We start from the raw sequence: 27,575 nt of genomic DNA, 5'->3' as shown, positions 1-27,575 counted from the left end.
CACAAAACACGGAGGAAAGCAAGGCAGACGGGCCGGCTCCAGTGCTCCCAGTTCCTCCAGCACTATTGTTGGACCCACTCAGTCAGGTTTGGCCTAGAACAGAGATGCATGTGGCATCTCTGTAAAATGCAACACACCGGTCTGGAGTGTGGAATAAATTATTAATCATAATTAATATTTGTATTACAGTAGCACTCAGAGGCTCCAGCAAAAATGGGGCTCCATTGTGCTAGCTGACATACCGAAACATACAAAGACAGTCACTGCCCCAAATGGCTTACAGTTCATGAAGAGTGGAGGAAGAGACATACCATCAAAAAGTACTTTTTTTTCTTAAATGAAGAAAATTAGGTGACCCCTCTCCCCCCTCAGATATAATTGGCTGATCTCATAGCCAAGACTACAGAGGAGGGTCTTGGGGAGAGTTTTGAAGGAGGCAGTTTAGTTGCTGTACAGGTTGATTCACAGAGGGCATGCCATATGTAAGGGGCAGCGTGGAAGAAAGCACAGAACCATTTATTTGAGAAGCAGACAAATGTGTGGATGAAGCATTGTTGGTGACAATAAGTGACAAGAATGGATAAGCAGGGAGCAGCAAAATTATGAAGATCCTTGAGTGTGGGGTGGTTTGGAGGCTTGTCAGGATAATTACTGTTGAGTACTAATTTTAATTTTTCAGTCAGCTTCTACAGGAAAATACATTCCAAGCAAAACTTGGGAACTTAGTTCATAAAACTTATCTTAGTGAATGCTGAGGCATCCTCCCCTCACTACAACTCTGCTGCTGCCTCTCGATCCTAAATTACAGCCACTAGCTATTCCAGCTCTGCTCATCTGTGCTGGAGAAGGAGGCATCCATGAGAAGATGTGTGGGAATGTGCACTCCACAAAGAGAATTCTGAGTCATTCCGTCAACTCCAGTGGTGCACAACAGCTACCCAATGCTCCGTGCTACAGAACCCCAGTGGGAATTGAATGGGGCTTGCCTATTTGTCCTTACTCACAATCCACTAGCAAAGGTGGCAGTGTCAAGTCCAGTGGCCTTTCAAATAGCACATCCGTATGGTAATGTCTTAGCTTTCCTGGTATGACTAGAAGAAGCCCTGGTGAGGTGGTGTAAAATTTGACAGCCTCTGATTTTGCTAGCGGAATGATCCTCTGTCCGAGCCCGGAAATGGTGCTGTAACCTTGTTCCTTATGAGGCACCAGAGACTAAAGGGACTGATCCTGGACACAAGGAAGAGGAACTTTGGGCTGTGCCTGCCCTACAGTAATCTGTCTGAAAGGGGAAAGTTATCTCACTAGTGTGCTCTTAAAGGACATGGGGTTGTAGGATGTATAGTGCTGCCAAAGAATTCTGTGGCATTGGGTGCCACGCTCCAAGGCAGCAGGACTTTTCAATCCCTCTTTGGGGTTGAGGAGGGTCCTTGGAGGAGGCACTAGAGCAGGCCATGTTGTGGAGTGATGAGAGGCTGTACTCTTTAAACTGACTCCCAGCTCTATTTCTAGAACACCTTTTCTTCCTGACCTAATTTAAAATGATCCACACTGAAAGCTGGGGCAAGTGCACAAAGAGAGCTATAGTGAATACAAGTGGTTCCTTGAGCAGGAGGAATGGTCTGCTGGGGTCCCTCTGGACTCCCTAGACAGTACCAATGGAGACCTGCACTGATGCAGAAACCAGCAGTAGGACCAGGCTAATGCAGCACTTGGGTTTAAGTGTCCAGCCTGATAAGGTCCATGTATGAATTCAGCTCAGTATAGAAATCAGGCAAAAGTTTTGCTTTAGTTCCAAACTAATCACCAGTTCCCTATTTCGGCTCCACTAGTCCTACTGTTCTGTTTGCTCCATTTTCCATCCCTGAAGCAGCAGATTTTTCTATAAGTAGTTTCTGCTGCAGCCTTTGGGCTGGGTACTACAAACTCTGCTCTTCCATGTCCATACTCATCTGTTGCTAAACACTTCCCTGTGTCTGAAACAGAGTGGGCAGTTTATCAGGTAACCAGTAATGACAGTCACCACTAGGAAAATCAAGGTCCAGCTGTTTGGCACAGACACTGAGGTGAGGGGATACCCAGGAATCTGCCATGCCAAGACTCTTGCAGGCTAATTTTAGCAACTGAAACTTACTAGAGCATGGAGCAGTAAAAACAAGCTGTTGCACCCAGTGGGTGGGCTGGCTCTAAGTAAGCTTTGTGTTCTTTCTGGTTCTGTCTGAATCCATTGCCTGTATTTGATCCTGCTGTAATTTAAACACCTGTCTAGCTGGAATGTGTGAAATATCCTTACCTTTCACACTTGGCTATTTTCTCATCTGCTTTGCCTGGAAAGACAGCTTTAAAATAAACAATATTAGGGTATCAGAGAGAAAAATGCACCAAGGTATCAGATGGGGAGTGGAGAGGTGATACATGTCACTAAATGGACCTTGATATTGGTGTGTTGAGGGATGGGTTGGATCAAGCCCCCTCTGCATAGACCTTCTCTAACAGCGTTTTCATCACTGCTACTGACTGGCTAAGAATTGTACACATCCTATAGTGTTTGCCTCATCCACCTGTTATCTCTTGTCTTTATAGACTGTAAACTATAAAGTTACTGTCATTTATTAAATGTTTGTCCAGCACCTAGTAAAATGAGGTCCAGTCTGGTTTGTGATCTTTAGCTGCTACCATAATATAAATGCTTCATATTTATACAGAGCTACAGAATGGGTCACTGTTTGTTCTCTCAGAAGAAAGTCATTAAAATAACATTCTTTGTTGTTATTGGTATAGGCAGGGCTGGTGGCACCAACTAAGTTGCATAAGACTTCCCATAGAAAGACCATGTTTTCAGTTGCTTATAACTTTGCCAAACTTTTTAACCGTTTGGGCTGAAATTTTCCATGGCAGGCACCTGCCTCAGGCTGAATTTTTTGGGGAAATTTTCAGTGAAAATGCTTATGTTTTCAGATAAATGAAGCTAGGAGAAATATATTGGTTTGTGCATGTTTAAAAATTCTGGCAGTTTTTTCTTTGAGATGTTCTAGTTTCCCCATGCTTTGGAGCAGGGACTTTAAATTTGGCAGGTGGGTGGCTGGCCTTTGCATCATCCCTATGAAAATCTGCCAAAATTTGGCCAAATTATAAGCCTTTGAAAAACTGCAGTTTGAATACATTCATTAGAGATTTCGTAGATTCTAGCAGCTATATTCCCTGAAGATTCATCCATACTGAAAATGCTCCATCTTGGGGCTTAACAGGACTTTCTCAGTAATTGCAGCTGTGGGCTGCGGTGGGTTAGGCCAGGGCTGGGCACTGTAACAGAAAGTGGGGAGCTTGTCTCTCCTGTGTTCCATGACCACCTGCTAGGCCCAGGCAGCGTGGAGGAGGAAACTGCGTGACTGAAATGCAGAAAAATGAGAGTTAAAGTTGGGGGTGGGGAGTAAATAAATACAAGGAGACTGGAGGCTCATGGGGGGAAGAGGAGAAAGTGGGACTGGAAGATGGGATGATCAAGAGACTAGGCTTGATTGGGCAAGGAGACTGGGTCTGGGAACCAGTGGGGCGGTGGGAAGGAGGGAAAACAGATTTGATGAGGAGCTAGGATGCAGGGAGAGAACTGGGACTGAACCAGCAAAGAGGGTGGGACAAGAAGCTGGGGATGGACACTGAGGTTGGGTGAGGAGCCTGGCGAGGTGATGTCCTGGAGGAGACAAGCGACTGGAGAGAAGAAGTGGAGAAAAAGAGACCAATTGAATGAGGAGCCAGGGATGATGGGAGCTGGGGCTGACTGAGCAAGGAGAGGTGGGGTTGAGAGTCTGGAGCAGAGATTGGGACTCTGGAAGGATGAGACTAGGTATTCTTGCGTAAGGAGATTGGGACTGGAATGACAAACCTGAATAATGGAGACTGGGACTGGCTAAAGTAAGGAGCTGGGGTGGGGAAGAGACAGGACTAGGAGGGAATGGGACAGAAGGGGTCAACTAGGGGGTATGGGCAGAAGTGTCTGTGCCCACTAGTGCCTTGTCCCCTCTAGTGCTGGTCCACATAGAGGATGACATCCTACTACTGCTCTCCGTTACTCCAGTATTTCAAGTGACAGAGATCTGGGCAGTAGATGTAAAGGTTCCAACCCTGCTGATCATCCATGTGATTGTTAATATGATGCCATATGATGGAATTTGTGGGGGAACTGAGGGTGTCAATTTGTTTTTTAAAAACCTAGGAAATTACACACAAAAAACTACATTAAAATAACACAGTTACAGTTGCAATGTCAAGCACTCAAAAGCTAGAAAATGCCAGAAGGAAGGTTGCCTGTGCAGCCTTAATTTGGCCCACTTGTGTGTATGCATTATGATTGTCTTTAATTAGATGATCACATGCTGTTTTTTCCAGAGGACCCATCTCATTCAGTGCACAGAACAGATGGTGCTTACTTAATGAGCTGCTATTCAATATTTTGTCTTCTCCTCATTGTTCAGTGTGGGGCCCCAGGCCTTATTTACTGTACACTGTTCAAACCCTGCTCTGAAGACAGAATTATTACTTTCCTCAAAATGGGCTTTTCTCAGTGCTCTCACCATAGTATCTGAGTTCTTGACAAACAATTAATTAATCTTCATAACCACTATGAAGTGAAGTGAGGTGGTGGTATTATCATCCCCATTTTACAGATGACAAACTGAGGCATAGAGAGTAAGGTCAAAAATATCCAATTTTGAATGTCCAATTTGAGACACCTAGGATCTCATTTTTCAGAATACTTAGCATTGTACAGCACTTTATATGTTCAAACCACAGATCCCATTGACTTCAGTTGCAGCTGGGAGCATTCAGCACTTCTGTAAATCAGACCCCAAGGCCTCAAGTAGGCACCCAGAAAATGAGAAACACACAATCAGTGACCACCTATGAAAAGTTTGGTTTAAGTGATTTGACTAGCATCACACAAGAACCCTGTGGCAGAGGCAGGGATAGAATTCAATTCTCCAGGTCAGCATTCAGCTGCCTTAACCTAGGTGTCCTGCATACAACAGTCTCCTTCAGTACAAACCCCGATTCATCCCCAGAGCAGGTCCATTCTGTGCACTGAATGAGGCAGAGATCCTGTGGAAAAAATAGTAAGTGATCATGTAATTAAAGACCATATCATAATGCATATACACACGGGGTCTGAATTAAGGTTGCCTGGACAGCCTAAATTCTAGCATTCCCCAACTTATGAGTACTTGACTTAGCAACCTTAATGATGGTCTTTTAACATAGTTTTTTGTCTGCAATTTAATAGTTACATTACAGTAGTTAGGATCAGTGTCCCGTTGTTGCTGGGTGCTCCTCAAATATAGTAAGCCGGTGCCTGCTCAGAGTTTGCACTCTCAAGAAGATGAGTGGCCCAAGAAGGGTAATAGGAGAAAGATACAGTCGAACAAGTAATATTTGTGTTATTAAATATGTATGCAATTTTCTTATAAATTGATAAAGCAAATGCAACAACCCGTCTCACTTCAGAGCTGACATTAATTGACTGGTTACCTAATTGGGTGAACAGCTTCAAGGGGGGTGGAAAATTTCTCCCATTTGGGACAGAATTTGGTGGGAATCTTATGTAAGTAAAATGGCAATGGGTCAATTATAAATATATAGAGTGATCTGGCTCAGTGACCTGGGGAAGTGGGGGGCAAGGAGGAGCATCTGGCTTTTGTAAATGCTTGCAGCTGGTTTATGACTTTCATGGTTTCATTGTTCTGAATTATAATCAGTGGTGCAGGGCCCAGTGCTGCTTTCCTTTGTGAATTCTGCCCCTGCCCTTGCCCTTGCCCTTGCCCTTGCCCTTTTCCCAGGGCTGGCTCCAGACCCCAGCGCGCCAAGCACGCGCTTGGGGCGGCGTCACAGCGGGAGGGTGGCAGGCGGCTCCGGCGGACCTCCCGCAGGCATGCCTGCGGAAGGTCCGCTGGGACCGCGGCTCCGGTAGACCTCCTGCAGACATGCCTGCAGAGGGGCCGCTGGTCCTGCGGCTCCGGTGGAGCATCCGCAGGCGTGCCTGCGGGAGGTTCACCGGAGCCGCGGGGCCAGCGGACCCTCCACAGGCACGTCTGCGGGAGGTCCACCGGAGCCGCAGGACCGGCGACCGCTAGAGCGCCCCCCGCGGCGTGCCGCCCTGCTTGGGGCGGCGGAAATCCTAGAGCCGCCCCTGCCTCTTCCTCCCCAGTGCTCCACTGCATGGGTGTGTTACAATGAAGCGTTGATGCTGGAAGCCATTCAGAGTGGGGTGGCTTTGACAGTGGCCCTCCTCACTGCTTCATGCAGCCAGCACAGCTTTGCTCTAGTCCAAGAGAACCTTTCTCCAGGGAGGAGGGGAAGGTTTCTACAGGCAGGGCCGCCGAGAGCGGGTTCGGGCCCCAGTTAAAATTTTTTTTCGGGCCTTCCAGCAAGGGTAGACCAGTTAAACAGGGCCGGGGAAGCCGGGCCCCGGTAATTTGTACTGGCTTCCCCCACCTCTCGTCAGCCCTGTCTACAGGAGTCTTCCTTCCATTATCAGACTGTCTAGCTAATGGTTTGTATCTTTCTCCGAGCCACCTACAGTTACTTTCTTGGGTCTTTGTAGTGTCTGATGTATTTTCGTCTGTCTTTTTAGTTAACAAACCTGAACCTGGCAAGCGGAGCTGTAAGCAGAGGGAGCACAGCCTCCCCTCTCAGCCACCGGTCAGCACTTAACACAGGAGGGTCAATGTGGGCTGTTCAGCCAGCTACTTCCACAACTGACAGCAAGCCTACCTCCTCAGCAGTCAGGTAAGTTAATCTGGCTGCTTCTGGCTTTTTAAGAGAGATGGATGCAGTGCACAAGGGCCAGGAGCTTGTTCACTTTCCTCATTAGCTTCTTGCTCAGGAAATCTTTTTTCCAGGTGTAAAGAAACACAGTTCCCAGCATCTCCCAGATCCATCAGAAACACAGCTCGTGAAAATAGCCCTTGGTCCCAGGTGGTGGCAGCAGGACCGCTGAGAGCGGGTTCGGGCCCTGGTGAAAAAATTTTTTCGGGCCCCCCAGCAAGGGCAGACCAGCTAAACAGGGCCGACGAAGCCAGGCCCCGGGCTCCCTTCCAGACCTCCGGGCCCCAGTAATTTGTACCAGCTTCCGCACCCCTTGTCAGCCCTGGGTCGCAGGGCCATGGTGAAGGGAGGAGGAGGGGCTGGGCAGGTTGGATGATTAGGAGATATCTCTCTAAGTAGTTTCCCTCCAAGCACTTATCCAGGGCACATTTCCCTACCTGATGGCACAGAAAACTCCATCAGGGCCTGAGTTTGGTTAGGCTTTTCCCTGGATGCAAAGCTGCGGGGGAGGTTGAAGACAAAGGAATAATCAGCAGAGACCTTCTTTCCTGGGAGTCTCCCTTTGAGTGGTTTCCTTCTGCTCTCTCCTCATTTTTTCTAATCAAAGTAGAGCATAGGAATTTGTATTAGTGGTTAATATACCCCTTGGACTCTGAACAGAGGACTGTATGTGATTCTGATGGGGATAACTGCCCAAGGGTGGGAGAGGGGGGATGTGCCCAAAGGATTCTGAATGGGGCTTTGACTGGTGTTACTGAGGCTAGGAGCTAAGTGGGGCTGCCATTTTGTACAAGATTGAGTACAGGACTAGGATCTCCTGAATTCTATTCCTTGTTCAGCCTCGACTACCTGTAGGAAAGTTGCTTCTCTTCCTCCCTTTCTGCCTCAGTTTTTGCCCTGTAAAATAGGGATAATGAGCCTAATCTTCTTAAGTGCTTGAGTTCTGTGGATTGAAAGTGCCATGTTAAGTGCAAATAATTAGTAATGCTTGTTATTAAAAGCAAGAAAGCTGCTGGATGGTGGCTGATAAAACTTGAGGGGCACAGGGGGAAGGAGTGTGTTCTGGGTGGTCCCCCCCAGATGGACCCTGCAACAGGAGGATTGAAATCTGTACTGGAAAGCTCAGGCTAAACGGCTCTTGTTTCACCAGTCAGTGCCTTTCCCCCTGCCTGTAGAAGAGGAATGTCAGAAATGAATTCCTGGCCTGTGCCTGGCCTAGTACAGTGTTTGCCTTGGGGTTTAGAATTATTGAGAGAGGCAGCAATTCTGTTCTTGGAACCCAGCCAAGGGAATTATTACCTAATCCAAATAAAGAACCTATCCAACAGGTGTACAGCCTCCTTCCTCTCCTGTGTAGCCTGCGAGAGCAGCAGAGTGCAGGCAACCCTGTATTGCTTCCATCTCCTCCTCCACACTGACTGTACCAATGGGAATGGGCCCCAGGTTTAACAGGACAAAGGGCTACTCAGTTGGACTCTTCCTTCCTTTGCAGATCTCTGCTGTAGGCCTCATGATCATGGTATCACTCTAAATCAGTTTCACTGTTAGAGGCTGCACGTGCATCAGCTGCAGATCTGACAATCCATCCATGGTTATAAAATCTCCACCCCCATAATGCCCTGCTCTATTCTGGCACAAGCAGCCCCAGAACAATTGCCTCACTCCAGTTGTGTAGCTTAGTGCCTGTAAGTATTTTATATATAAATATATTTAATGTATTTATTTTATATGTAAAACCCTCCAAATAATTCATACCGTAGTGCCTTGCCAGTGTTGGTCATGATGCCTTACAATGCCTGTGAGTGGTACATTCCTCCAAAGAGTGTTTGACCTGTGGTGCCTTTATCTCCAGAGCACACAGCAAGCAGAAGAGATGTCTCAAGAGACTCTTCGTTTGGAGGGGGGTGTCTTGTTTTCATGGCTGCCTGCATCAAAAGGCCAGAATAATGGAAGCCAAAACCTTTAGAGCTGCCTACAAATTAAAAGGGGAATTTTTGAGAGCTGCTGGACAATTCAGAGTGCAGAGTTCTGAGTACTGTTATCCACTGCTCTGAAGAAAGGCTTGGAGTCATTGGAACTCTCTCTGAAGAAGAGGTCTTGAAGGACTACTCAGAATCAAAGCATGTGGAGTTGACCATACTGTTGTTCAGAGAAATCATAGAAATGTAGGACTGGAAGGGACCTCAAGAGGTCATCAAGTCCATACCCCTTCTATGCTGGGGCATGACCAAGTAAACCCAGACAGGTACTGTCTAACCTGTTCTTAAAAACCTCCGTTGTTGAGGATTTCACAACCTTCCTTGGAAGCCTATTCCAGTGCTTAACTATCCTTATAGTTAGAAAGTTTTTCCTAATATCTAATCTAAATCTTTTTTGCAGCAAATTAAGATTACTTCTTGTCCAGCCCTTGGTGGACAGGAAGAACAACTGATAACTGTTCTCTTTATAACATCCCTTAACATATTTGTATACTATTATCAGGTCCATCCTCAGTTGTCTTTTCTCAAGACTAAACGCCCAGTTTTTTTAACTTTTCCTCATAGGTCAGGTTTTTTAAACCTTATGTCACTTTTGTTGCTCTCCTCTGGATTCTCCAGTTTGTCCACATTCTTTCTGAAAGTGTAGTGCCGAGAACTGGACACAGTACTCCAGCTGAGGCCTCACCACTGCCGAATAGAACAGAACAATTACCTCCCATGTCTTACATATGAGACTCCTGTTAATACACTGAAGAATATTAGCCCTTTTTGCAACTGCATCATGTTATTGACTCCTGTTTAACTTGTGATCCACTATAATCCCCATATCCTTTTCAGCAGTATTACTGCCCAGCCAGTTATTCCCCATTTTGTAATTGTGCATTTGATTTTCTTAAGTGTAGCACTTTGCAGTTATCTTTACTGAATTTCATCTTATTGATTACACTACTCTACAGGCAAAATGCTTCTGAAATAAATGTAGTCAAACTTTACTAATTCTGGGTCACTGAGAACGAAAATTGTTTAAAATTGTTGATTGGCTCTAGTTTTCAAGTTATGCTATTGGGTCAGTATATACGACCCTTGACTTGGGAATAGCGGAGGATAAGTGAGTTATAAAGGGAAGGGATCTCAATTTAAACCAGAAATGACTAAAATACATCTTTGACTGGATCTATGAATAAATCTATGACTGGGTTTGGACAGTACTTGCTTTTTAGGCAAAACAATGAATGATGCAATCTGAAGCTGGTATTGCGTCATACATGATATGAATTGCATCATGTTATTCCTAGAAGTCATGGATGATGCAATCATAACAAAGCTTACATCACTCTGCTGAACAAATTGCCCTATATCAGCTCTAGAAATCATACAGTGTCGTGCTCTCTTATTTGTCAGTGTTTGATTTTGCAAAGGGACACATTTCTGTTTAGTCAAAGTGAGCAGAGATGCCTTGTACTTGTGTGAACAGTGCAGATAACTTCTGCTATGTTTGTGGTGAAGTGACTTTTGCATCACAAAAGCACAGTATAACCACTATGGTTAAGAAAGCCTATCACCTTTATTTTGGCTGCAAAATTGGAGATCAGGACAAGAGGTGGGCCCCACACATATGCTGCAACACTTGTGCAACAAATCTTCGCCAGTGGTTGAACAGGAAAAGGAAATCTATGCCTTTTGCAGTGCCAATGATTTGGAGAGAGCCAACAGATCATACCAGCAATTGTTACTTCTGCATGGTGCCTCCAGTTGGGAAAGGTGTGTCAAAGAAGAAAAAGTGGACTGTGCATTATCCAAACATTCCATCAGCTATACGCCCAGTACCCCACGGAGAAGGACTGCCGGTTCCTGATGCACCAGAATCATTCTCACTTGAGTCAGATGAGGAAGAGAAAGAGGATGAAACTTCTGGTCCTGAACCATCAATGTCACAGGACCCACATTTTCTCCCATCCTCCTCCTCTGAACCACACCTCATAACACAAGGTGAACTGAATGACCTTGTCAGGGATTTGGAACTACCCAAGAGTAAGGCAGAGCTGTTGGGCTCCAGACTACAGCAGTGGAATCTCCTGGCAGGTGATGTTAGGGTTTCCATGTTCCGTGACCGTCAAAAGGATCTTGTCCCATTCTTCTTCATGGAAGGTGATCTTGTAGCCTGCAACAACATCGATGGTGTGATGGCAGCCCTCAACATCGTTCACAATCCGGATGAGTGGAGACTGTTCATTGATTCATCGAAGACGAGTCTTAAAGCTGTTTTACTGCATAATGGCAATGTTTTGCCATCAATTCCAGTTGGTCATGCAGTCCATATGAAGGAAACCTATGACAACATGAAACAACTTTTGAGGTGCATAAACTATGACCAACATCAGTGGCAGCTTTGTGGCGATTTGAAGGTTGTTGCTCTCTTGCTTGGTCTGCAGACTGGATACACAAAGTACAGCTGTTTTCTCTGCGAATGGGATAGTCGTGCAAGAGATTCCCACTACATCAAGAAAGATTGGCCACTCCGACAGTCATTGGAGCCTGGGAGGAAAAGTGTTCAGCATCCACCACTTGTTGAATCAAGGAAGATTTTGTTACCACCCTTACACATCAAGCTGGGTCCGATGAAGAACTTTGTCAAGGCCATTGACAAAACACAAGCAGCTTTCAAGTACCTCTGTGGAAAATTTCCAAGGTTAAGTGAAGCTAAGATAAAGGAAGGTGTCTTTGTTGGTCCTCAGATTCGTGAACTTCTTCAAGATGATGCATTTGACCATGCACTGCGTGGCAAAGAAAAGACGGCATGGAAAGCCTTCCAGTTAGTGGCAATAAATTTTCTCGGAAACAACAAGGCAGACAACTACAGGTTGTTGGTGGAAAACCTCCTCAAGGCATACAAAAGCCTTGGTTGCAACATGTCACTAAAGATACATTTTTTGCACTCTCATCTAGATTTTTTTTCCACCGAACTGCGAAGCAGTGAGCGACGAGCACGGCGAGCGATTTCACCAGGACTTTGCAACAATGGAGAAACGCTATCAGGGCAAATGGAGCCCATCAATGCTTGCAGACTATTGCTGGACAGTGACAAGAGATGCTCCATTTAATGAATACAAGAGACAAGCCAAGAAGCGCCGAGTAGACACTGAATAGGACTAAACTATGTACATAATAGTTTTTTGCCTTTTGTTTCATAATAAATTTTAGTTATATAACCCTTTTGCTGATTTTTAAAGTGTTATATAAACAGGACAGGTGAAATATCATGTAAAGCAACCATAAACACATGAAAAGACCTAGGTTTACAATTTATGATTAAAACTCTACTATCTACACAATATACATAGACATAAAATGTAAAAACTTAAATATCTTAGAAACAGTAGCCAATCAGTTGTTTTAATTGTCATATTTGAATTCAGCACATCAAAATACATAATAAATAGCACATTTTATCTCTGAAGCAGACGACTTCTCAAAAATTGTAGACCAGTGTTACAGACCAGTTCTCCAATTTGTCAAGGTAATTTTGAATTCTAATTCTGCCCTCCAAAGTGCTTGCAACATTTCTTAGCTTAGTGTCATCCACAAACTTTATAAGCATTCTCTCCACTCCATTATCCAAGTCATTCATGAGAACATTGAATGGTATCTGACCCAAGAGAGACTCCTGTAAGACTCCCATAGATATGTTCTCCCAGTTTGATGGTGAGTTATTGATAACTACTCTTGACTACAGTTTTTCAGCCAGTTTGAGAGTAATTTCATCTAGACCACATTTCCCTAGTTTGCTTATGAGACTGTCTTGTGGGACAGTGTTAAAAGCTTTATTAAAGTCAAGATATATCATGTCTACTGCTTCTCCCTATCCACAAGGCCAGTAATCTTGTCAAAGGAGGAAATGTAGGTTGATTTGGCATGATTTGTTCTTGACAAGTCCATGTTGGCTATTCCTTATTACCCTATTACCCTCTAGGTTATATTCTTGTATTGTCAATGAATAAGCAACCTTGCAGCAATTGTCAAAGGAAAAGCTGGAAGTTTTTGGAAATGGTTGGCAAAATTGGTCCCAGGAATTCCCTAATCTTTAAAGGCATGGGAGGAGTGGCTTTGATTCTTGGTATCCAGGAGGCACTTGTATATTTTGTTATGAGGAAGGGGAATGCATCTCCTCTTTTCCCATTTTGGGTAGGATCTAAAATTATTTAAATTTTGGAGATGTGGGGTTTTAAATTACTGTTTTCTTTCCCAGCAATCTTTGACAGCAACTGGCTGCCTCACTGAATCCTCACCCCCCCAATCTCTCTGACTACACCCAAAAATGACAGATAAGCACAATACGTTCTTGAGAGACAGAGTGGATTCCAACAATAGGCAAGCTAAGCACAGAGGGAATCAGCTCAGAGTAAATGAAGGATTATAAAAACAAGGACAATCTTCAACTGGATCCTGAGAAGAATTAAAATATGATGAAACTGGGGGGTCTAGTGGTGATGGGAGGAAAGGCAGGTAATGGGGCTGTATTGCTGTGTACAGATGACTGAGGTAGTAGCATTCTGCATAGGCTGGTGTAATGAGCTGAGATTTGGGGAATCCAAAGTATTAAGGCAAGATATGATGACAACCTGCATGGGGATTGAAGCAGGGTTGGGGTCAAGTTGGCTTGGGCAGCATCGAAGAGGCAGGGCAAAGGCAGCAACAGGGAGCCATGGGGTAGAGTTTGCAATAGGGAGGCTTCCAGTTATGAGAAAGGGGAGGAGGAGCCAAGGGCAGAGATTTGGGGTGGGGGCAGGGGCTGTTTTTTGTCAGCTGAGACCTGCTCTTTCCTGTATCCCCGTGTTCAAGGATGAATGTGGAGTTGCTGTCTTTGAGCTCCTTGCTTTAGGTGCCCCACAGTCCTGTGTGAGGAGCGGACAACGTCCCCACTGCCCCGTGCCCTGTTTTGCCACATGAGCAGGGCCTAACTGTTTTCACACAACGGAATGCAGGCTAACTTGAAGGCTGAGGAGCCTGAACTGCAGTGATCCCTCCCAGAGGAAATGTAGGGCAAGAGCAGCAGCTACTGAGTGCTACACAATAGTCCCTCAGTTCAGCCTTAGCAAACTCTGCACTGACCTTGGCACCTCCCTGGTGAGGCAGCACACAAGTGCCAGAACAGGAGCAGCCAAGCCTACTGACTCCAGCACTGCATCATCTTAGCCACCTGTCTGTCAAGTTCCCCTGACCCTGTCTGTGGCTTTCCCTTTCCTGGTCTCCTCCCACCCCCTCTCTGAGGGCCAGAGTAACAATGGGCCCTGTCTCTCTGCATTGCACAGCACAATCTATCTGCTTCACACTGCAGTCCCCACACAATTCCCTTTTTTCACACCCCAATCTCTCCACCCCCACCTACGTGTGCTTCCCTTTTGTACCTGCCAGTAGCAGGCTGTGCTACCTCATGCCTAGGGTGGGGAAGGAAGAGTCTTTAGCACAAGGTAAATCTGGCGCAGGTTATCCTGGTGCTGCTGTCTGTGATTACCATCTGTGAAGTCATTGGGAGTGGCCCCAGCTCAGTGTCCTCTGTGGATGACTTTATCTTGCTGCCTGCAATGGCCAGCACTGTGTTAGGAAAAAATCTCATAGAAAAAACAACGAGGAGTCCTTGTGGCACCTTAGAGACTAACAAATTTATTTGGGCATAAACTTTCGTGGGCTAGAACCCACTTCACTGGATGCATGAAGTGAAAAATACAGGAGCAATATCTACCAATGTGATATATGCCATCATGTGCCTGCAATGCCCCTCTGCCATGTACATTGGCCAAACTGGACAGTCTCTGCACAAAAGAATAAATGGACATAAATCTGACATCAGGAATCATAACATTCAAAAACCAGTAGGAGAACACTTCAATCTCTCTGGTCACTCAATAACAGACTAAAAGTGGCAATTTTTCATCAACAAAAACTTCAAAATCAGACACCAACGTGAAGCTGCAGAACTGGAATTAATTTGCAAACTGGATGCCATCAGATTAGGCCTGAATAAAGACTGAGAGTGGTTGGGTCATTATAAAACCTAAACTTAATTTCCCCAATACTAATTTCTCCCTACTGTTCCTCACACATTTTTGTCCACTGTCTGTAATGGGCCACTCTCTTACCACTTCAAAAGTTATTTTTCCTCCCTTGGTATCCTGCTGTTAATTGATTTTATCTCGTTAGAATGACCTGACACTTGGTAAAGCAACCCCCATCCTTTCATGTATTTATACCTGCTCCTGTATTTTTCACTTCATGCATCCGATGAAGTGGGTTCTAACCCATGAAAGCTTATGCCCAAATAAATTTGTTAGGCTCTAAGGTGCCACAAGGACTCCTTGTTGTTTTTGCTGATACAGACCAACACGGCTACCACTCTGAAACCTATCTCATAGAATAGACCCTGTCAGACAGATAAATGTCTTATATTAGGACAGGCACATTGTGAGTCTATAGGATCATAGGAATGTAGGGATAGAAGGGACCTCAAGAGGTCAGGGTCCACCACTTGCATCAAGGCAGCCCTTGAGCTCTGATCCCACTAGAGGCCCCTCTGTCTTGGAGACTTGGATCAATTAACTTTATTGACTGGGGGAGACTAGAAGTGGACGGTAGTTACAGTTTGTTACTGGGCTCCTGCTAGCTTCCCCTTGGCAGTACCCTCGGCTGTGGCATTGGAAGAGCAGTGTGTGTCTGAGAAACCTAGGTTTTTGAACTGAACTTTCACCTTCTGTTCTCACCACACTAGGTTGGGGGGGATACTGTCTGGGCATGTGTAAACTAGAGGCAGGATGAGTTTAAGTTGGTACATGCAGCTACTACATCCCTACACTCACCCATATCTTGTCCTGCCCCCATGCACACTGATGACAATCTAACTGTGGGAGCAAACCAGGTTAGTCAAACATGGAGATGCATGACCAGCCTTGAGAGTTTGTATATTGGATAAATCACACTAGAGAAGCCTGTGATGGTAGGTACTATTATTCGCCAGCCTACTCTGAGCCTCAGCATCATGGGTTGACACCATCTTGAAGGAACCCTGCTTCCCACAGCCTAGGTCTTGTCTGTCTGTCTGGAGCCTCTGGGAGAGGAAAGGCAGAAAGCTCATGACTTGCCCAGACAGCCTGAGGCCTGGCCCTGCAGCCTCGGCTCCCCAGACGTTGTTTGAGTCAGACTTGGCTGGCAGCTGCTGTGCTGTTACTTTTCCGAGGTAATAAATTAGATTAATCTCAGGACCCTTTCCAGAGGCAAAGGGGGTTTTGGGCTGAGTGCAGTGAGCATATAGGAGCTAGTGCTGGGGCTGTGAGCTGGAGGCAAGAGCTGGGGCTTCACAGCAGGGCAGAGTGGCGCACAAGTCAGCTTGTGTGAGTGGGGCCTTTACTCTCAGCTGCTTCTGGGAGGGCTTTATAGGATTGGGAACTTGGGGGGCCTCTTTCTCTGACTGGCTCTGGTTGAATGAAGAGTTGTCTCCCGTTTACCCTGCTTTCTCTGCTTGGCCCTGAGCAGTTATAGTCCCCTTTTGCAGTCTCGTTTGAGGAAATGTGGTGGGATCTCTTTCAGTATGCAGCCTTCACCCCTTTGTGTCCTTCAGTGGAGGTGTTCTCATTCCCGTGTCCCAGGGCTTAACCCTCCTGGTCACCAAGCTCTAACATGATGGAAGATATCAGGAGGATGAAGTGGGAGATGAAGATTTGCCATCTGTTCACAATCCCTTCCTACGTATTAAGGGCCTGGGCTAGCTCACTTAGTTACCTCCACAAACCATCTTCCACCCATTCTAAACACTGGAACTGCCATCTTGGATCAAACAACTGATCCTTGTCTTTCAGTATCCTGTATGTGGAACGACCAGTACTGATGTTTCAGAGGAAGATACAAGAACCTTGTAATGGGCAATAATAGAATAATTTATCCATAGGGGAAGGTCCTTCCTAATCTTCATCAGCTAGTGGTTGGCTTATGTCTGGAAGCAGAATGGGTTAATAGTTCTTACAATATTTTCTGTTCCAACTGTGGACCTCCTTGTTACTCATAAGTGTCTGGTCCTTTATTTGAATCCTGGTAAGATCTTGACTTTAATTATATGCTGTAACAGTGAGTTCCACAGATTAATTATGCATTATGTGAAGGTTTTCTTTTATCAGTTTTAAATTGGTTGCCTTTCAATTTCATTGAATGTCCCCTTGTTCTTGTATTATACAAGAGAGTAAATAGGAGTGCTCAATTTATGTTCTCTATACCTTTCATAGTAATGTCTCTCTCATGCCCACTCTTATTTGTCTTCTCCTAAACTAAACAGTCTCAACCGTTTCAGTATCCATATGGAGGCTTTACAGACCTCTAATTGTTGTCTGACTCTATTTTTCTATAGCAGTGACTAGAACTGATGACACTACTCCAAGTGAGGGCATACCATTGAATTATATAATGACATTATTATATTTTTCAGCATTATTTTCCATCCCATTGCTTATGCATCCTAACATCTTGTTGGCTTTTTTATCCATTGCTACACACTGAGCTGCCCACAATGATATCCAGGTCTTTATCTTTGGTGGTTGCAGTTAATGTAAAACTCAGCAACGTGTATGGACTTTTCATTCTGAAATAGGTACATCCTATTTCTCTTACTCCTCCAATCATCTCCTGTCCATGTCTCTTGGCTACCATCCCTAGTTATGTTTCTCTGGCTAAGTGGCTAACTTCACAGCTACTGTTATTTTTTTGCTCCTTCGTATTTAACTTGACATGGGGATATTTGAATAGTGCTAGTGTCTGACAGTAGCTATCTTATAGCTCCTTGCTCTCCCTGGGTTTTATTCAAATGTCCTGTGGGGTTGCAGAAATTGTACATTACAAAGTGGCATCTGGGTCTCTCTTCTTCCTTCCACATGACTAATCCTCTCCTTCAGTACAATGTGGTGCTTGTAGGGTTAATGTCCTGAGCTCTCATCTGAGTTTCACTGTTGGGGGGGAGCCCAGCTGTTCTGTTTAATGATCTTGAGGAAGGAGAGGGCCGTAGCATTTGGCATTCAGTGGTTTAATGTCCAGAGCAGCCTTCGTCCCGGTTGAGTGCTGAAAGGGTTACGAGGGAGCCTTGGCTGTTTCTTTGAGCGATTTGGAAAGGACGGGCCTCAGACAGCTTGGCAGGAACCTGGGTCCTGTTTTTTCCAGCCCAGCCCTTCCTTCTGCATGGAGCTGTCAGGGAATCCCACGAATGTCTGGCTTCTCCCCCGTCCTCTGGGTTGTTGTTTTTTTTTCCCCCAGCAGTATTTTTATCCATCCTTGGCTCTTCCCCACACAGGGACCTGGAGTCTTGTATGTTGCTCAGCCTTGCAGGTAGTAAGATGGGAATGAAAGCCATGCTGCTGTGCTATAGCTGGGGGAATTAATTTGGAGCTAATTTGAGCTGTGAAAGTGAGAAAGGTACCGGGAAGTTTCGCAGAGGAGAGTCCTTTCTGCATCACTTTCAGAGCAGAACCACCTAGCTCAAAAACAAAAATATTCAGGGGCTCATCTCTGAACTGTGTCATTCCTACAGGTCAAAAAGAGGCACTGAAATATTAGAGCTGAATTTTCTGCATTTCCCCATCCTTTTGTAGAAATGGAGACACCTCTCTATAGCCTAGGCTTGGAGGGATGAGGCAGGTCAGCTACTTTCCGTCCATTGGCCTGAGACTCTCCAGGACTGTCCTGAGATTAAATTCAGTGTGAACATTTTGGAGATTTCCAGATCTGCACTGTCTCAAGAAAGAATGAGGGAGCCTCCTGGGGAAAGGAACAGATGGCTCAGTGCTGAGTGTGTTTTGAAATGCAAGAGAAGGGGGTTCAGTTACGGCAGGAGACAGACGTATGAGCAGCTATGCTCAAGACCCCCAGTGTTTTACAGATGGAAACGTAGTTGAAGATGGATTGAGATAGGATTATCTTCAGTCTCCCAGCAAATCTCTCTCTCAGGAAAATGTGGAGAATCCAGAGTTCTATGTAGGGTGGCACAATATATGTCAGCCCTCATGAGAGACAGTCCCCACATAACTGTCCCTGAAGTCAGCTGCCAGTGAAGCTGGACAGAGGGGCCCTGGAGTCTGGCTGAGATGAGTGGAGAGATCTCATCCAAATAGGACTTCAGTAACCAAGCAAGAGTGCCATATCAGGAGTAGCACAAAGGGCCTCTAACTCCCCTGACTGAGGGAAATCTCCCCTTCCCATCAGGCCTCTCCTTGGACAGTGAAGTTTCCACCACAGCCTGATTGCTAAGCCAGTTCATGCTCACATTTTCCATCCAGCCCAGGGTCATGCTTTGGCTTGGCTTTTCCCAGGATGAGCACGGCATTCACAGTTTGGTGTTTTATCCTGTGATATAAACAAGAATCCCCTGCCAAAAGCATGAATTGTAGAAAGAAACACATTTCCTGTCCCTGAAAGCCCCCGCCTCCCCTTTGTGAGGGTTCCCCCAGAGCCCTGCACCAGGGAATCAGGCTTTGCTGCTTTACTTTCCCAAGTGCTTTATGTCCAGGGGAGTTTTGCAGCTGACGCTGGAGTTTGTGAGTTGTATGTTGTTGGCACCATGACAGCCTGTTATTCTCCAGGGCTTCTCTGGGCTGCAGGTATCAATCAGCAGCTGTTTGTGAGCCATGCAAGGCTCCAGCATTTAACAAAAACCTCTTTTAAAAAGGGGGGGGAGGGGCCTTAAAAAAAAAAAAAAGCCAGGGAGTATTTCAGTTTTCCCAACATGTGGTGACAGCTTCGCTGATAGACCCTCTTCAGAAAGCTGTTGGCCCAAGCTCGTGAAGCCTAAGCATGCTGTGTAATATGGGGGAGATACAAAGGCTAGCACCCTCCTCAGACAGCCAGGGTTTTTTAGGGAGTGTTAAGAGTTGTTATGGTTAGTAACACTGGTGTTAAATACTGTTTTTAATATTTCCCAGGTAGTTTCTGGTGCTGTCTTGAAACTAAAAATAGATGGCCACTTTGCGCAAAGTGCCAGGGGCCAGGGTATTTAGGCAGTGGGCAGAGCGAGGAATCTAGTGAGGCCAAGTGACTTGGGCTGTATGCCAAATGGCTTGGGTGGTCTGCCAAGGGCCCATTAAGGTGACTTCGATATAGTGTGGAAGCAGCATAGTCCCTGTAATGTGTCAGGGATAGGGTAAGGGTAATGGGGAAATATTGGTCTCCAGAACCCCATATTAAGTGCAGATAGCTGTGTGATACTAGTCCCACACAACTGTGGATTCATGAAAGCAAGGTGTGAGGTAAAGTTGAGGTGTTACAATTTCCACTCATCATTGCACTGGATTCACAGAACTTGAATTAATAATCTTTTTGCCCTCTGAGTCCATAGCAAGCCAAGCTGGCAGATGCCATGCTGGCCAAACTGCTACATGTCTACTGAAATTCAAGAACTGTAGTTAAGCAGCTAAGGATATGTCTACACTACAGATGCTACAGTGGCACAGCTACGGCACTCTAGTGTCACTGGAGTGCCGTAGTGTTAACATTTGTTACAGCGACAGAAGGGGTTTTTCTGTCACTGTAGTTAATCTGCCCCCTCAAGAGGCAGTAGCTAGGTTGATGCTAGACTTCTTCCGTTGACCTAGCGGTGTCTATAGCAGGGATTAGGTTGGTTTAAATACATCTCTCAGGAGTGTGAATTTTTCACATCCCTGAGCAACATACCTAGATTGCTAAGATTTAGGTGTAGATCAGGCCTAAGTAACAGTGGTTACAACACAGTGAAGTTCAACCTTCTTAAGGGAGGAATTGTACCAGATACTAGCCCTGTGGCATTGACCTTTAGAAAGGGGGATTTTTAGAATGAGAGAGCTGCTCAACACATTATAGAGTTAGTGTTAGCTGCTAATGTTGCATGGCTTTTATAGCTGAATCTGAGTTCTTATCTGGCTCAGTAGCAATCTTCTCCTGTCCTCTCCAACTCTTGCCATCTGACATGGTGGACCTAAATAGAAGGTGGGGATTTAAAAAGTTCATATCTGGCAATACATAGATGTAATTAATTGATTGTGATGTTCAGAATCTGGGTGAGGGTCACCACTTGGAGTAGGGGCATGGCTTATGTGGCCTTTACCCCCAGTACTCATAGAGAGCAGGAGTCTCTGCATAGTTTCCTGCTTTTGGAAAAACCTTTGCAGGCTAATCTGCCTCTCTGTGATGAGTGCAGCGTGTCTGAGCTATGAACATCTTCAAAACCGGCAATGAGGGTTGCTTCAAAATCCATCTGTGAGACGTCCTGGTCTCTAGAATATCTGAGGAGAAGACCGCTTCATTCATGGACTAATCTACTTCCTCCTTAATATAGAGAATAAAGGGGAAGAAGAGTAAGAGAAGACATGTCTGCTCCCTTTCATTTCATTCAGGATCCTGAAAGAAATTGAAGATGCTCAGGTTTGAACATGGATCAACTTTGAAGGACTCATTGGAGTCACTGGAGGTTGGTGCAGGTGATGTCTGTGCTTTTAATTGTCTTGAGGACTGAGGACAAATCATGAGAAATGCACATTCACTCTGATGGAGACTTGGAGTTCATAGGAGCTGTTTGAGATTCCAAGTCCTCAACTAATCAAACAGATATCAAGAGATTCAGAGATCATTCACCTTTGAGATTTCAAGTGTGAAACAGTTTAAAATGGGTGAGAGTCTTTGGCTTGTGCTATACAGGACAGCAGGTGAGTCATAATGGGCTCTTCATATCTAAACTAATTTGTGAATAAGGATCTTTCTGAAATTTATGGCTTCTTGCCCCTATGACATCATTTGCTGGACTTAAAATGAGTCCTTTGCAGTGCTGGTTAAAGACAACGTACTAGTCGTAGCATGATGACTTGGTTTCCCCTGGCTGTCTCTGGAAAGGTGTAGGACAGTGGTGGGCAACGTGCTGGCTACCACTTCCCGCAGCTCCCATTGGCCAGAAACGGTGAACTGTGGCCACTAGGAGCTGCGGGGGGCCAGGCCTGCGGATGGTCAACGTCAGCAAAATGTCTTGGGGCCTGCTATCAGATCACCCTGATGGGCTGCATGCGGGCCACAGGTTGCCCACCACTGGTCTAGGACTATCTGTTGTGTTGGGCAAAACCTATATATACAGTACAGTAGAACTTCTGAGTTACGATCACCAGAGTTACAAACTGACCAGTCAACCACACACCTCAGCTGGAGCTGGAAGTACACAATCAGGCAGCAGCAGAGACTAAACAAAAAAAAAAAAAGCAAATACAGTATAGTACTGTTAAATGTAAACTACTTAAAAAAAAAAAAAAAGGAAAGCAGCATTTTTTCTTCGGCATAGTAAAGTTCCGAAGTGTTATTAAGTCACTGTTCAGTTGTATACTTTTGAAAGAACTACCATAACGTCTTGTTCAAAGTTATGAACAACCTCCATTCCTGAGGTGTTCATAACTGAGGTTCTAGAGTAGAACCTTTCAAAAGTTTACAGCTGAAGCTTCACTTATTACAACTTTGAAACTTTACTATGCAGAAGAAAAATGCTGCTTTTAACCATCTTAATCTTAATGAAACAAACACAAAAACAATTTCCTTACCTTATCAAATTTTTTTAAACTTTTCCTTTATTTTTTTAGTAGTTTACATTTAACACAGTATTGTACTGTACAGTATTTGTTTTTTTGTCTCTGCTGCCTGATTGCATACTTCCATTTCCAAATTAAGTTTGTGGTTGACCGGTCAGTTCATATTTCTGGTGTTCGTAACTCTGAGGTTTTACTGTATGTGCTATGCATTGAGTGGAGTTTCATGCAGTCTATTTCTAACAGCTGTGATAGTAACATGCTTTGGGCACTGGTTGGGGAGTTCAATTTGGCCATCTCACAATTGAGACTCTTTTGGCTCCTCTGATTTCCAATCTGTGCATAATTTGTTGGAGCTGTGCTTCTTCTTCGAGTGCTTGTTCATGTCTATTCCACATTAGGTGTATGCGCACCACTTGCACGAGCGTTGGAAACTTTTCCCTTAGCGGTACCCATCGGGTTGGCGGGGCCCCTGCCTGAGCGGCGCCACTGCGCCGTCCATATATACCCCTGCTGGCTCAACCCCCTCCAGTTCCTTCTTACCGTCCACAGCAGCGTTGGAGCAACCTCTTGCTCTCCTATGAGAAGCAATCCCTTAGCTCTAGAGTACTTAGCTGCTATCAGTTTGTTAACATTCTATTGTGTGGACATTTAATAATTAGGTGCTTGGAGGCTTCCAGCACCCGCCCCGGGCCACAAGGCATGCCGCAGGCCCACGGGTTTAAGGCTTGCGCCACGTGCCGCAAGCCTATGCGACTCCTGTTTACGTTGCCTGGGGGAAACACACCAAACAGAGAGGTGTAAGATTTGCAAGGTGTTTAAGCCTAGAACAAAGAAAGAGAGAGACTTTCGCTTGAAGCAGTTGTTGATGGGGGGAGCGCTGCAGCCATCGGGCCCGGAGCGCCCGATGCCGGCTCCAGCCTCCTCAGTGTGGAGTGCCCCGAAGTTGTCGAGAGACCTGGTGCCAGGCAAGCCGTTTGCCCCGGAGAAAAGTAGGCCCCGGCACTGCTCTTCCTTCTCGGTGCAGCCCAAGGCCAAGCCCCACAAAGGACACCAGCTCCATCTAAGGGCCCTGGCACCGGAAAGAGCGGGATGGGCATTGTACTGGCACCACAAGTCCCTCCGAGTCCAGTCCTAAGTGAACTCAGTGAGGACAACGGGCTCAAGGGAGTAATAGATCAGCCCTCCATGCCTGATACCTTTGAGGCAGCGAAGGACCTTATCAGGTTGTCGGTGGTGAGCCCCCTCCCGATTAGGGAGAAGCCTTTGGCACCCGGGCCCGCAATGCCGTCGAGGGGAAAGCCGGCAATGGTGCACCATTCAAGGTCACCGTCCCAGCATCGCTCTTGGCATTGGGGCCGGTCGAGCGTCGAGTCTGCGGACTCCCAGTTACCCCTGACGCAGAGGGAAGCCTTGGTACCAGAGACGAGTCAGTGCACGGGGTTAGTGCAAGGGACCCGACGTTCTCTGGCACCCTCCAGAGACCGGCACCAGGAGAAGGCAAGCTGGCCATTGCCAAAGGCTTCCAGAAATCACTGGTCCTGGTCCAGGTCTCGGGAGCACCGACACCGGTCCCGCGAGCACTGACACTGGTCCCGTTCCCAATCAGCAAGAAGCCACTCGTCAGTCTCCAACCAGCACAGATCGACGGCACCGCTGTGGCCTTCGCACTTGGCGCCACCAGAGTCCGGCGCCGACTCGGGCCAATACAGTTACCCGCACTGGGCACTGGACAGCAGAGATCACCAGGCTGGGTGGCAACTCCAGTGGGGACCGCCGGGACACTGGCCCTTCAGGACCCCCTGGGCCTACCACCAGTGGCAAGGGGCTCCCTTCAGGGCCAGCTACTCTGTGCACCAGTTCTGGTCCCCGCACCGACACTCCGTGCAGGAAGCCACGGCGTCCAGATCGCCTGCACCATCGCCAAGCGAGAGACCAGAGAAACCAGCACCGAGTCCGGTGCCGCCCCAGGGCCCGAGCTGGATGCCCCTCCTTCGGGGGAGGGGGACCAAGGGGACCAGCAGGAGGAAGCGGAGCAGCTGCTGACCTCCTCGTCATCCCGGATGCAGTGGTGGCAGGCACAGTGGTATCGGGACCTCCGCTAATAGACCACAGAGCCCACCAAGAGCTGCTGCGTAAGGTTGCTCATAATTTGGGGTTACAGGCCAAGGAGATGGTTGAACAGGAGGACCCCATGGTGAACATCCTGAGCTCAGAGGGTCCATCCAGAATAGCGCTTCTGCTTATTAAGACCATACAGTCAAACTATAAGACTATATGGCAGACCCCGGCCTCCAGCGCTCCAACAGCCAAAGGTGTGGAACGCAAGTACTTCGCCCCATCAAAGGGGTATGACTTCTTGTTTTGCCACCCAAGCCCATGTTCCCTTGTAGTCTCGGCAGTAAACGAGAGAGTGCCATGGGCAGCAGGCCCCGGCACCTAAGGCCAAGGAAGTGAAGCGCCTGGACCTGTTTGGCAGGAAGGTGTATTCCTCAGGGGGCCTCCAGTTGAGGATTGCTAACCAACAGGTCATCCTCAACAGGCATAACCTCAACTCCTGGGCAGCAGTGGGGAAGTTTAAGGACAGCCTCCTGCAGGGTTCCCAACAGGAGTTTACGGTGCTGGTGGACAAAGACAAGGCCATAGCGAAGACCTCTCTCCAGGCGTCCTTGGATTCAGCGGACGCGGCAGCCAGGACCATCGCATCTGACGTGGTCATGCAACGCTCGGCGTGGCTGCAGGAGTCAGGTCTGCCGCCTGAGGTCCAGAATTCACTCCAGGACCTCCCCTTCGAAGGTTCCGGGCTCTTTTCAGACCAGATGGACTCAAAGCTGCATAGCCTCAAGGACTCGAGGGCCACCCTTAAGTCGCTGGGTATGCAGACCCCGGCGACCCAAAGAAAGCCCTTCAAGCCGCAGCCTCTTCCTCAGCATCACTACCAACCTTATCCTAGGCAGGAGCCCTACTGCAGGCAAAATGGGGATAACAGGAGGCAGTGTAATAATAATAACAATAGCTCCAATAGGCCAGGCCAGAGCCAAGGCCAGCATAAGTCTCAGCCCGGCCCTAAACTAGGCTTTTGAAGGTGCGTTCAAGGACAGCATACTGGACCAGTCACCGTATTCATCCCCTTGCTTCCTGGACCGCCTGTCCCACTTCTCCCATGCGTGGTCCAGTATTACGTTGGACCGCTGGGTGTTAACGCACGGTGCAAAGTGGTTACAGGCTGTAGTTCTCCTCTCTGCCTACCTCCCACTCCCCTTCCCTGTCCCTCTTCAGGGACCCTTCTCACAAGCGCCTCCTGGAAAAGGAGGTTCACACGCTCCTAGAGGCAGGGGCAGTAGAGTTGGTACCGAAGGACCTAAGAGGGAAAGGGTTCTACTCCCACTACTTCCTCATTCCCAAGGCCAAAGGAGGCCTTCGACCCATTCTGGATCTGCGAGGGCTCAACAAGTTCCTAGTCAAGGCCCAGTTCTGCATGGTCTCTCTGGGCACCATCATCCCTTTCCTGGATCCGGGGGACTGGTACGCTGCCCTCAATGTGAAGGACGCCCTCAATGTGAAGGACGCGTACTTTCATATTGCCATCCACTCGGCGCATCGCTGATTCCTGCGTTTCACTGTGAACCAAGAACATTACCAGTTCACAGTTCTCCCATTTGGCCTAGCTGCGGCCCCACGGGTGTTCACACAATGAATGGCGGTAGTGGCGGCCTTCTTACGGAGGCAGAGGGTTCAAGTTTACCCCTACCTCGACGACTGGCTCCTGGCGGTCCGGTCCAAAGAGGAGGTTTGGTCCCACGTGCAAGTGGCCCTGAGACTATTCCGCATGCTGGGGCTCCTGGTCAACATCCCCAAGTCCACCCTCATTCCAACGCAGAGTGGAATTCATAGGGGCGGTCCTAGATGCGGTACAGGCAAAGGCGAGCCTCCCAGTATCACGATTCCTGGCCATCCAGCAAGCAGTGAACTCCCTATGCCAGTTTCCCACTACAACGGCCAGATGCTGCCTGAGGCTGCTGGGCCATGTGGCAGCATGAACACATGTGGTCAAGCATGCCAGACTGAAACTCAGGACACTGCAGGCTTGGCTCGCCCATGTATTCCGCCCAGGCAGGGATCCACTGGACTTGGTAGTGACAGCCCCGGGGGGATGAGTTAGACTCCCTGTGGTGGTGGCTGTCCCAGACCGTGGTTTGTGAAGGCATCCCCTTTGCTGCACAACAGCCGGACCTGACGCTTGTGACAGACGCGTCAGACCTCATATGGGTTGCTCACCTAGGAGATCTCAGGACTCAGGGCTTGTGGTCGGGAGCGGAGCGGTCACTCCATATCAATGTAAAGGAGCTCAGGGCAGTTCGTTCAGCCTGCCAGACCTTTCATGCCACTTTGAGTGGCCACAGCATGACAGTTCTGATGGACAACACGACTGCCATGTTTTACATAAACAAGCAGGGCACAGCCCGCTCCTCGCCACTCTGCCATGAGGCTCTCCTCCTCTGGAACTTTTGCATAGCCCACGCCATTCACCTTGAGGTGTCACATCTCCCGGGGGTGCGGAACGAACTGGCCGACCACCTCAACAGGTCGTACCACATTCACGAGTGGACGCTCAGAGCGGACGTTGTGTATTCTCTCTTCTGCAAGTGGGGTTTCCCCAGGTAGACTTGTTTGCAACGCCCAGTGCCCGCAGTTCTGCTCGTTCCAGGGCTGCAGCCTGGGCTCAATAGCAGATGCGTTTGTGATTCTGCCTTCCATTCTAGAGTACCTACTGCACCTCAAGCAGCAGGGGCTGGCCCCGTCCTCGATCAGGGTGCATCTGGCGGCCATCTCCACCTTCCACCTGGGGTTTTCAGGGGGCTTGGTGTTCTCCCACCCAATGGTGGGGTGGCTCCTTAAAGGACTGGAGAGGGTGTTCCCTTACTCATGCCCCCCAGTCCCTCCATGGAATCTCAGCTTAGTCATCCTTTCTAAGCTCATGGGGCCCCCGTTCGAGCCATTTGCCACCTGCTCCCTCCTCCACCTTTCTTGGAAGGTGGCATTTCTGGTGGCCATTACCTCAGCCAGAAGGGTATCTGAGCTGAGGGCACTCACCTCAGAGCCGCCATATACAGTATTTCATAAAAACAAGGTGCAGCTCCGCCCACACCCCAAGTTCCTCCCAAAGGTGTTCTCACAATTCCATCTGGGCCAGGACATTTGTCTGCTGGTGTTTTTCCTC

General features: G+C 47.3%; 1 protein-coding gene across 14 annotated transcripts in view; it reads left to right on the top strand.

Moving 5' to 3' along the window:
• TTLL5 (tubulin tyrosine ligase like 5) overlaps positions 1-27,575 on the top strand; it is a 235,835-nt gene that overhangs the window by 118,132 nt on the left and 90,128 nt on the right. For 11 of the 14 annotated variants that reach the window (XR_005597950.1, XM_039536715.1, XM_039536717.1 and 8 more), the window contains one exon: positions 6,623-6,777. Coding sequence is in view for 11 of the 14 variants with exons in the window: in XM_039536715.1 (XP_039392649.1) it covers positions 6,623-6,777 (155 nt within the window). In the remaining 3 variants the exon portion in view is untranslated. Of the gene's footprint in view, positions 1-6,622; positions 6,778-21,129; positions 21,220-27,575 lie in introns of those variants that run through there. The other 3 variants (XR_005597951.1, XM_039536723.1, XR_005597952.1) reach the window with 3 other exon arrangements.

The sequence above is a fragment of the Mauremys reevesii genome, linkage group 4 (genome assembly GCF_016161935.1).
Source record: "Mauremys reevesii isolate NIE-2019 linkage group 4, ASM1616193v1, whole genome shotgun sequence".
Taxonomy (NCBI): Eukaryota; Metazoa; Chordata; order Testudines; family Geoemydidae; genus Mauremys; species Mauremys reevesii.
This window is presented reverse-complemented; position numbering and strand designations above follow the sequence as displayed.